Genomic DNA, 11,447 nt, shown 5'->3' with positions numbered 1-11,447 from the left:
AAGCTCGGAAGGAGGACGGAGGGCCAGTATCTTGATGCCTGCCTGTCACCGCCCAACCTTCTCACGGAGTGAGGCAGTCCGGCCTTGTGTAGAGGCCCTGGCTTCTTTGATGTCTGTTAAATCTGTTTTTCTTTTGCTGGGAGTTTCTTATCCTAACAGAACAACCCTACAGTATGTTTTCTAATCCCTAACACTATACCCACATCGTCTGGAACATTTAACAACTATTGCAGTTTTGCAAGAAAGAATTAATCACATAATTCAGTAATAATGTTTCTAAAACATGCTACTAACATACACAGTATTTCTACTTCTGAGATCAACTACTAAGGATAAGTTACAGAATACAAATGCATTATGTTCTACTCCTTCAAACCAATTGCTGTTCTTAACATCAAATGCAGAAGCAATATTCCATTCCCACATTACCCAAAAAGCATCTCCTGGTGGAGACCAACTGTTCTTGATGGGGCCTCTCCGTCTGCACTGACAGGGGCTCATCTAGGCCATGAGCTTGTTTGGGAGGCCTGGGCTGCTTTAGTGGGACTGATCTCAGTACAGAGCAGGAGTCTGGGACAATGACATTTATTGCTCTAACAAAGAGGGAAAACAACAGGATTTGTCCGTTTTCCATTCCAGTGTAAAAGGAGTTTTTTAAAGTTGATTTTTAATAATCTTTTACTTTGTTTCATGCCGTACATCTGATCTTATTTTTGTGGAGTGGTTATGTGAGCTTTTGCTTACTGCATTCAAACATTTATTTCTGCCACAAGTCAGGTCTTGAAAAAGTAAATTCTAAACTTGTGGGAAATAAACTGTTGTTGTTCTGCTGTTGTTAAATTGGACCCAATTTAATGATTGCTTTATTATGTATCAGTTCCTACACAGCAGAAGACTGATTTTGCAGGGTAAAATATAATCCTTAATAAATGTATCTCTGTTGTGTGTATTCATCTGAATAATTGATGTTTAAAGGACAAACTTCGCGAGCAGAATCTTACATCTCTTCACTTACAGGTGCAGTTATAAGCCTGTTTGTTGTTTTTCTTCTTGTAGGATTTGTGGTGAATATAATTTAATTGCAAACAGAATGAGCAAGCTGCCTCTGAACACGGCAGAGCTGGTGGAATTGGACGCCTACTTAAAGAAATCCAGTCGAATCACTGCTTCCAAACTGAGGCAGGATGTCTGTGAAGCCGCCCGCAGACTGCAGTTCCTTATGGACTATGCTGACCTTTCTGGTTTGTCTCCACATAAGAACATTCATAGGTAGATCCTGGGCTCTGCGTGGATGAATGGTTCATCTTCTAGAATGAAGATGAAGGACGGCTCACTGCAAGCTTCCTGAGTCCTGAGTCCAGTGAATGGAGGGTGCTAAGCAAACAGAAATGTGAAGATAGAAATGTCAACCTGCCGTAGTTACGATGCTATAGCTCTTGTGAATCAGTCAGCATTTACATATTCTGGAATAATAATGATGTAAACATTGTTTTATCCGCTTTATGGTGGTGTAATCTACATATTTAGTTTGGAATAATCTGTCACTTTACGTAGTTGGTCTCAAATATCGTTTAACAGAATATGTATTCTGGCAAGCTCTTCTCAGTGATTTCTCTGTCTAGTTAATGTCTAGAAGTTTACCTTCTTCACTTGATTTTAGAGTTTTGCTATCAGACTAACCTGTTTTAGCAAAAAGTTCATTATACAGCAAAGATAATTCAGCCAGCAGCTCGAAAAAATGCATAGGAGGTTCATTCCTAACTCACTTATTCCTGAATGCAATCTTGTCTTCTTCTGCTTCTACTTCTCAGTCTGTTAAGTCATTGCTTAAAAGGTAGATTCTTCAAGACGTCTATATATATATATATTTTCTCCTTTTAGGTTATGACATACACCTGAATAGCATGGTTCTCCATTGGCCCAATCAGATAGAAGTGATGTTTGAAAACTGTGGAGATGAGCTGAGCAGCAGGAGGGAGCACGCAGAGCTGGTTTTGCTGGAAAGGTATGTTGTGAAGATGTTTTATTTCATTGGATATTTCTAAAGGAAAAGAACACCTCGTTATCAGTAGAAGAGAGAGAATTACAAATAAATACGACTTGGAGGGCAGCTGAGAAAATAAGAGAGAAACCTCCTTGAAAATATGATGGACATTTTTGAGAAAATGTTGGTCAGGATAAATGAGAACATATTTTAAAAGGTCTGAAAGGAGAAATGAAGGAATAGTTGAGTCCTGTTACATCTGTCATTGTAGTTCATAAAATAGCTGAAACCTAAAAAAGAGCAGAACAGAGCACCACCTCACCTCAGCTGTCTTTACCTCAGGTGTTCGCAGTTCGATGAAACACTTGAAGGTTATAACAGAGAAATAGAAAGCTACAAGAAGCAAGAAGTCATGACCATAGAGGAGATGAGGAGCAACGCTGAGAAACTGAAGGAGCTAAATAAGAATCTAGATGAAGCAGTGGCTGAACTCGAGGTTAGTGGTTTTTTTGTGTCAGCTATGGGGTGGGTTTCAGTGTCACAGGGTGAACAAATGCTTTTCAGGGCTCTGGGCACACACTGTCAAGCAGGCTTAATGATTCCCAAATTCAGGAATGTGTGGCTGCTATCTTCTTATCCCCACAGTACGACTGCTGAGTTGAAAAATGTGTTTTTTGGGGAGGAGAAATATTTATTAAAGTTCTTTAAATGGAATAACTGTAATTGCAAGCAGTCAGCAGCAGCAGGTTGCTGTCCATGAGAAACAGTTCTTCGGACAGAGGTGGCAGGATGCTGGGGAGGCAGGTGCCATTTTTCCTGAGTTGTGCTATTGGAACTGTGTCTAAGTCTCTCTGCTTATTCTCTAATTAAAACCAAATGTTTTAATTAGAGAATGTCCAGCTCCTTGTATCATTTCTAGAAGTGCCAATGGGCATTAATTAATATTAATATTTAATGTGTGTATTATAGCACAGACAGGAAAGTTTTCAGGTGATAGAAGAAAGCTGAATACCAAGATTCCTAGATTCTATTAGAGCTCTCCAGCCAGTATAGTGTGGTTCTGGGCTGAGCAGTTTCTTGGTTGTGTCTCTATTGGGATCTAAGAGTGGTTACCTCTGAAAGTCTCACAGGTATTGTGAGGCTTTATTGATAATCTAAACAACAGCAAGATGAAATTTCTGCATATACGGAGCCTTAAGGATCAAACGTTTAATGAAGTTCTGCTCAAAAGAGAAGATTGGACCAACGAAATCAGCATGAGATTTAGATAAATTGCTCCAATCCTTGTGTATCTACTGTTGTAATCTGACTTGAAGGCAGCCAGTGCATCCAGCTGTGTGAGTGAGCAGCACTGCTGCGTTGTAGGCAGAGCAGAGTAAATTATTGTGCTGGTGCAGTTCGTTACTGCGTGCTCATAGTGAGGGATGCATCCACACAGTGTAAGTGACATTGAGCAAATCTTGATCAATCTTGATGTTTCTCTGCCTCCAGCTCAGATTGAATGACTGCATGTATTAGAAGAGGTCTGTTGGTGTACAAACACAGACTTTGGATTCGATCTGAATTCAGGCAGTGTTGTGCTTCCCTTCCCTACCTGTAAAATGAAGAAGGCAGTGATTTTCTCTAAATCTTTGCATGTTCATTTACACTGCAGGCAATTTTGGACAAAGACAGTATTTTATTATCAGTAGATTCAGCAATTAATGATTTGTTTGGTTGGAGTTCCCAAATGTTTCTGTGATAGAAGCTCAAAGCAAGTAATTCCAAGTGAAGACAATTCCTATGTGACTTAAGTGTTTCAGGGTGCCTTGGAAGCTCGTGAGACACAGCATTACTGCCCATCGTGGTGTTATCTAGCAAACAGTTATTTCAGTAGTAAAAGATACCAACAGTGAACAAAGGGAGTTTACAAGAATGCATTTGCCTAAAAGCCATGGGCGTAAGTCTGCGTATGTGTCTGGTTTTGGCATGTAAAAAATTATAACCAAAATTAACTATTAGCAAGTTTTTTTTTTTAAATTGAAATAAGACTTTTAATTATTAATGTTATTATTATTTTAATTAAAGGCAATAAATAAAGAAGAGGAGTTACTTGAGCGGGAGAAGAGTTACTTTCCTTTACTGCAGATTATATTCACAAAGAAGCAGCCCATTGAGCAGCTCTGGATAACAGCGTATGATTTTCATACCAAGTCTGAAGAGTGGATGCACGGTGAGGCACTGATGAGATGTGTCGTTTAGTTAGTTAGGCAGAGGCTGGAAGGGTTGCCTGGTTGTTGTGAAATAACAGTTCTGAAGAGAGAAGCGTTGGAATCCAGCACCAAAACAAAACTGTAGGTGTGGACTTTGCAGTGATATTAAATAAACAAAACCTGAGTGATTTCCAGAGGGAAGATACAATCCACCCTGAATTGCTCATTCTGTTCTCTTTATGTTGCTGCATTCAGGATTTCTCCAGAAATTGAATGCTGATAAAATTACTGAAGAAATTGGCAATATGTGGAGAACGATGTACAAGCTCAGCAAGAGTTTCCCAGACCTGGCTGGGCCGAGGCGGTTAGCAGAAAGCACAAAATACAAACTCGACAAGTTTAAGCAGCATCTTCCTGTCCTGTCCCTTGCCTGCAATCGTGGAATGAAGGAGAGGCACTGGGAGCAGGTATGGCAGGCCCGTAACCGGGGTGCACTGCTGCACGTGCTGGGGACAGTTCTGTGTGCCACCATAAGAAGATCTGTGTTCTGGTGCTGTGTAGATCAGGTTCTGAAATTTCCAATGGCTCAGATCTGAGCTCTTCTGAAGTAATTTTTGGCAGAAAATGGAATGGGTCGGTTATATGAGCACTGCTCAGCATTTATTTCTTGCTGTTTGATAAATCTGTTACAAGTGTACCTCCTGGTAATAGGTATTCTTACTTCATTTTCAGATTAGTGAAATTGTGGGATGTGAAGTCAGACCCAATGAAAGTACTACCCTTCTAAACATGCTGGAACTGGGACTCTCAAAATACATTGATCAGTAAGAAGCTTACTCTGTTTTTTTTGTTTCTTCTTTTTACAATCACTATTTCATATGCTGGATAACAAATTCTAGTTTTAATCTTTTTACATGTTAAGAACTTCCGTATTTTCACAGCTGTATTTTAACAAAGCCTGATGGAGCTGTCAGATGTCTTTGTGGAACAACAAAAAATGGTCATATTCCCAAAGCACATAATTTCTGCATTCAGAATTTTCTGTCTGTATTTGTATCTAAATTAATACTAATTTCTCTACCTGGTGAGCTTGGAAGCACATACATATTCCCCAAAATGAGAATCTGTGTGAGAATCCATGTAAAAATTAGCAGCTCTTCGGTTGCAAAAGCATTTCAGAGTTACGTTTCATTTCAACTTAGGCTGGAACCCATCGGAGCAGCTGCAAGTAAGGAGTATTCTTTAGAGAAATCAATAGAGAAAATGAAATCAGAGTGGATCAGCGTGCACTTCAGTCTGGTGAAATACAGAGACACTGTGAGTAAATGTGAACTCTACATATGCATTGTTGAAAATAATTATTTTCATTTTCAGTATTAGAGGAAGCCACTGTTGTTTCATGGTGGCATGGTGGAAAGCAGTGTCATACCCAGGGCCCGGGCAAATATATCTATTACTACATATTCTTCTCTTTAGACCTTCGTGTCTGGGAACATTTGTGATCTCAACATGTTCATCCATAGAAATAGGTGAGACTGAGAGCTTCTGCAGTTTTGTATGGAAAGGTGAACAATGGTGAAATGTCTCACTTGCCCAGAAGACAGAGGAAATCGTGTACTGTGGAGAAGAGAAGGCTCCAGGGGGACCTTACAGCCCTTCCAGGACCTGAAGGGCCTACAGAAAAGCTGGGAAGGGACTTTTTGTAAGAACATGATGCAACAGGACAAGGGGAAATGGCTTTAAACTGGAAGAGCGTAGATTTAGACTAGGTATCAGGAAGAAATTCTTCACTGTGAGGCTGTGGGACACTGGCACAGGCTGCCTGGTGAGGCTGTGGATGCCCCCTGCCTGGAAGTGCTCGAGGCCAGGCTGGATGGGGCTGTGAGCAACCTGGGCTATGGGAGGTGTCCCTGCATATAGCAGGGGGTTGGGACGAGATGGTCTCAAAGCTGCCTTCCAACCCAAACCGTCCTATGATTCTGTGGAAAGGTGGTTATTAACCACTAGCATCCCTGGCCAGCTTCCCACTTGCAACACTAGTGTATCCCTTGACCTTTGAAATAGTCATGCACAGTAGAGAGACTGTATCTGCAGATGTGTTTTGGGCTTGCTCAGTGCCTTGCTGCTTTCCTGCCTTCAGCCATCAGAGAACAGGGTGGCAGGAAGCTGAGGGAGCATGACGTTGAGAAGCCATGAAAAGGAGCAACTGCAGTTTACCTTAAAATATGATGTATTTGCAGAACAACAGCATCCTGTCAGCAGTTGATGACATCCAGCTTTTACTGGATGATCACATTGTTAAGACTCAAACGATGTGTGGCTCTCCCTTCATCAAACCAATGGAAACCGAATGCCGGGTAAGAAAAAGCTGATTTGGTTGAGCTTGTGTGTCTCTCATGATGTGGTTTCTCTAATGCTTTCATGTGTTTTCTATAGTTTGATAGTTTGAACTGTTTCAAGGGATCACACGTTCATATTTTTCTCCAAGAGCTTTGAATTGATGGTATCCAGACAAAGGTGTGCAAAGCTCGCTTTACAGCTAAAGCAAATGTAGCTGCTGATCCCAGCAGTTCTCCCCACCACTCGCTGTAAAAAGTGGTAGTAGAGAAGTGTGCCTATTGTTTAGAAGGAATATTCATATATTTTTAAAAAATAACGCTGATGCTTTGCTCTTGTAGCTGGCCTGGCACAGCTTTTGGATGCTTGCTGCAAACTTGATCCAAAATTAGTTCCCAGCTGGAGAGCAAAGGCTCAGAAAGAAAAATCAGTGGTTTTTGCTGTTGAACACCTTGTAAGCCTCTGTAGGCTTCTCCACAAACCTCTGCCAGTACAAAAGTTGCGAACTGTGAAGCCTTGTACAAATACTTGAGAAGCTTCTCGCTCCTTTGGCCTGCATGTTTATTTTGCAGGTGTGAGTGCTTCATTAAGACATACGGTGTCCTCTCACTTGATTGCTAGCTGCAGATCCCCGTCAGCCAAATAACTCCTGTGAGGAGAATCACCTTGAAGAAAGCTGGAAGCATGAGCTGTAGTCTTGTATTCCTTCAGATCTGAGTTGGAGAACTGTTTTATGACCTAATCAGTTAATTTAAAGAGAACCAGATGCAGAATGCACTTCTGAACTGTTGTTAAATGAGAAGTCCTTCATCAAGTAAACTGTCTGTGGGATTAAGGCATGCATTAATGGTGCAGTATCACTCTTGTGGTGTTTAGGCTTTTTTCCTAAAAAAACCCCTTTTTTCTTAGGGTTCTTTCCAGCTTGTCAGAGGAAACTCTTCCAGTGGTATTTTTCCAAATAAAAAGCCACGGGAATGCAGTGCTGCATTACATTAGTAATGTCTTCTACTGTCACTCTTCTAATCAATCTACATGTTCAAGTGGCTGCTCATTAGTCTTACATATTAAATGTTTTCAATGCAGGCTTGGGAAGCGAAGCTGACTTTAATGCAGAACATCATAGATAGCTGGTTGAAATGTCAGGCAACATGGTTGTATTTGGAACCAATTTTTAGTTCAGAAGATATTATAGCTCAAATGCCAGAAGAGGGCAGAAAGTTTGGTATTGTGGATGCATACTGGAAGGACATCATGGCACAAGTGGTAAGTGCTAACATTTAGAGCATGTACTGTTATGTATATCCAGTGGCATCGTTATTGCTGCTGAGAAGATGGACTTGCTGGTTTTCAGAGCTAGCTGTTTGTATTTAAGTCACAAGAAGATCTGAAATCTGGTGTTGTAGTAAAAGGGCTTTGAGATTTCTCTAGAGGATGGATGCTGTGGGGGTGGTGTAGGGCTCCAGTGATATTTTAATTTAAAATTTTTATGTACAAACATTTAGTAAACTTTCAGCAATTTGTACTGTATTTGTTGTTATACAGGTGAAAGACTCGCGGGTACTTGTGGCAACTGACCAACCCAGGATGTTAGACAGACTGCAGGAAGCAAACGCTCTCTTAGAAGACATTCAAAAGGGATTGAATATTTACTTGGAAAAGAAGAGATTGTTTTTCCCAAGGTAAATTAATTAATTAATTGGGCCTAAAAATCTGTAAGCTCTTTCAAACAGTTTCTGCTGAGCTGTTAAGTCTCATCTCATCAGCACATGTGGGACACAGTGCCATGGAACAAAAGGTGAAACTGTGTTCTTCTTTCCAGATTTTCATGAGTTTTTCTCTGAGCTAAATTTGCAGTGCCGAGGGCAGGCAGACGTGGGGAAAAAGTCTGCCTGGCATTGCTTCCATCTGTGATTAGAAACACTTGGTCACTCATGGGGCATTTTTGAGGCAAGCTCCTACTTTGCCCCGGCTGTTCTGGGGTTCTGTCTCTGCCTTACCTTCTGCAGAGATGTGTAGTATGTAAGGCTGATAAATCCTGTGAGGAACAGGATTCTGTGTTTCAGCAGATCTCTGTTGGCTGTATGGTCAATCTGCTCTTCCCGGAGTTTTACGTGGGTTTTGAGAAACCATCTTCTTCCTCCACTGCATGAAAAGAAGGTTGTGCTGAAATTCTGACTGAAGCAACTGTTACAAGTTATATGATGTCAACAGTAACGTAAAAGAAAGGGGTCTGAAATAATAATTTCTCTTCTGTTATGTTGACATTATAAGCAACAGTAAAAACAATTTATCTTGCAGACAGTGTATGTTTAATGACAGTTTTTGTGCTTGGAATGTTCATATTCATTAGCTGTATTTTTCTGGCAGATTCTTTTTCCTGTCTAATGATGAACTGTTGGAAATACTCTCTGAAACAAAGGATCCCCTTCGAGTGCAGCCACACTTAAAGAAGTGTTTTGAGGGAATTGCTCAGCTGGAGTTCACCAAAAATTTGGAGATTCTAGGCATGATCAGTTCGGAGAAGGAAATCGTTCCTTTCATAGATAAAATCTATCCTACAAATGCAAAAGTAATTTTTTTTCTTGCTGTGATATCAAATGTATGCTTTGCTTACGGGCTATGTTTTTGGGGAATTAAATTTAAAACATTTAGGATGAGATCATGAAAGGTGTTTAGGGATGGAAAACAAAAAAGGAATTCCTGCAGAAACGAGTGAGGTGTAGCACACTGCTTAGGAGATGTGACACAAACACGCTGTGCATACATCTGTGTAAATGCTCACGTGTATGGATAGGTGTGCCTACAGAACATGGCACAGCATGGCTGGAACACAGAGGAATGAGGGCAAGGAGGAATGCCACCGAGGAGTCAGCCCTCAGTTGGGGGGCGGCTGGGAAGTCCAGCCCAGAGGCTGCCCTCCATCTTTGTCCTGCAGGGCAGACTGTGCTATAGAATGGTTTGAGTTGGAAGGGACCCTACTGTCTGAACGCTGTTCTGTTACCTCATTATACCTGCATTAAGCCTGGCAATAAAAGGCAGGAAAGCAGCAGGATAGGAAATGGCAGGAAGATAAGGGGAAAAAATGTTGGATCTTGAATGATGGGATCTGTGTTACTGTGCTCCCATGGAAGTCGTTCCCCCAGCTGCTGTACCAGAGAGGTAACTTGCTTCATCTCAGCTGTTGCTAAAACTAGTGGTAATTCACAAGGCAATCCATACTCTAAATTATAATGCTGTGCTCTGAATGTAAGGCACTTCCAAGATTGTTGAAGGCAAAATCAGGTAATTGTAATTCCACTGTTTGTTGTAGTCTTCAAATTTGGAACGCTGAGAAGTATCTGGGCAGTTGGACTGGATGATCTTAGGGGTCTTTTCCAACCTCAGTGATTCTTGGATTCTATCTCATTCCCTCCTTTTTCTGTTCTCAACCTGAAGATATGAAGGTGAATTACTGAATGGTAACCAAACAGAGATGAGAAGTGGGAAATGTTGTGAGGCTCACAAACCACCTTTTACCCCCTAAATTTTCCAGGAATAAAATATCCTGTGATGAAATGATCAAGCTTATCTGGCTGTGCCAGCTGGCATCTTCTGTTTTCTTTTGTGGGAAGCCCTGTGTGTATTGATTCAGCTGGATTCTCTGCAGTTAGTTGATTTGCCTGCCTAAAGGCAGTGTTAGCTGCAGAAGTGCCTGTCAGAGTCTGGAAAATTTCTAGCTACTTTGTCCTCCTAAATGAGAGAAAAGTCTATAAGAATTTGTTGTATTTCAAAGGGTTTGCACTGTAAGAAGAACATAATCAGAGAATTCTTATTGACTCGACTGCTTTTCCTACTTGAAGGGCATGGTAGAAAAATGGCTTTTGCAAGTTGAGGAAATGATGCTGGCCAGTGTAAGGCAAGTTCTTCAAGATGGCATAGAAGGATACATCAAGGTAATTGGTGCTGAATTATAGTGCAAAATAAGCAACTGTATGTGAACAGATTGTTCCCATTTTTCTTAGCCAGGGCAGCCTGTTTGAAGATAAGGGCAATCTAGCTCTCCTTGTTCAGTACTGTGTGTGAAGTTTTAGTTCTAATGTTCTTGAGTAAAAAGTGACAAAACTTTCCATGCTAGCTCTCATTTATTTTCAGTGTGAGACAAAAGAAACTGGCGAAAATACTTATTGCAGTGCTGTGATCAAGTGTGCTTATGTGACTTTGAAATGGATCTTTATGTTCAAGGTTCCTCGAAAAGCTTGGGTACTGCAGTGGCCTGGGCAGGTGGTGATTTGTGTTTCATCCATTTACTGGACAGAAGCAGTATCTGAGGCCATAAGGAAAGGAACCTTACAAGTAAGATTTTCTTCTGCAGTTGCCTTAATCAGAGTTTAGTGCTTATTAATAAAACCTCTGTCTAACCAAGATGATCAGTCAGCAACACCCTACAGCTTATTCCTGCAGTATGCTTTATTTTCTGTTTCCTTGCTCTCATTGACTCTGTGTATCTTCAGGGCTTTGCTGGAGGAAGTGATGTTACTGTTCTATAAGATTATGCTGGTATAAATAAAAGTACAACACAAACAGTCATAAACTGTTGTTAAGCGCTGTCTTTTTATTCCTACCTTCCATCTTTACCTGCAAAGCTCCAGGAGAATCTGGAGGCAACAGTGTTTTCTTGCAGTGTGCTACAGTTATTTCCCTACTGCTAGATTCTCTTACCATAAAAGTGAAGCAGACAGATCTGTTCTTCTGTACAGTCTTGTTACTTCTCCTGGTGTCATCACACGATGTTCACACAGCTCTCATTTGGGGCTGATGAAATGCATGATCGAGTAATGAAAATAATTTCTGTTGAAATTTTGTCTGGTGCTAATAGCGTGTGTGAGAATTGATTTGGGGATTTGTTCTGTCAGTGGATTGGACTGCTTTTTAACCATGAAAACTTTACACCAAGT

General features: G+C 40.8%; 1 protein-coding gene across 1 annotated transcript in view; it reads left to right on the top strand.

Moving 5' to 3' along the window:
- DNAH3 (dynein axonemal heavy chain 3) overlaps positions 1-11,447 on the top strand; it is a 63,035-nt gene that overhangs the window by 17,603 nt on the left and 33,985 nt on the right. Inside the window, 13 exon segments of the mRNA XM_010719934.3 lie at positions 1,057-1,241; positions 1,882-2,005; positions 2,327-2,480; positions 4,052-4,196; positions 4,432-4,643; positions 4,909-5,000; positions 5,379-5,493; positions 6,417-6,533; positions 7,597-7,776; positions 8,056-8,192; positions 8,881-9,082; positions 10,353-10,445; positions 10,735-10,845. Coding sequence (XP_010718236.1) covers positions 1,057-1,241; positions 1,882-2,005; positions 2,327-2,480; positions 4,052-4,196; positions 4,432-4,643; positions 4,909-5,000; positions 5,379-5,493; positions 6,417-6,533; positions 7,597-7,776; positions 8,056-8,192; positions 8,881-9,082; positions 10,353-10,445; positions 10,735-10,845 — 1,867 coding nt within the window.

This window comes from Meleagris gallopavo, chromosome 16, assembly GCF_000146605.3.
Source record: "Meleagris gallopavo isolate NT-WF06-2002-E0010 breed Aviagen turkey brand Nicholas breeding stock chromosome 16, Turkey_5.1, whole genome shotgun sequence".
NCBI lineage: Eukaryota > Metazoa > Chordata > Aves > Galliformes > Phasianidae > Meleagris > Meleagris gallopavo.
The sequence above is the reverse complement of the archived record's forward strand: the minus strand, read 5'-3'. Positions and strand labels throughout refer to the sequence as shown.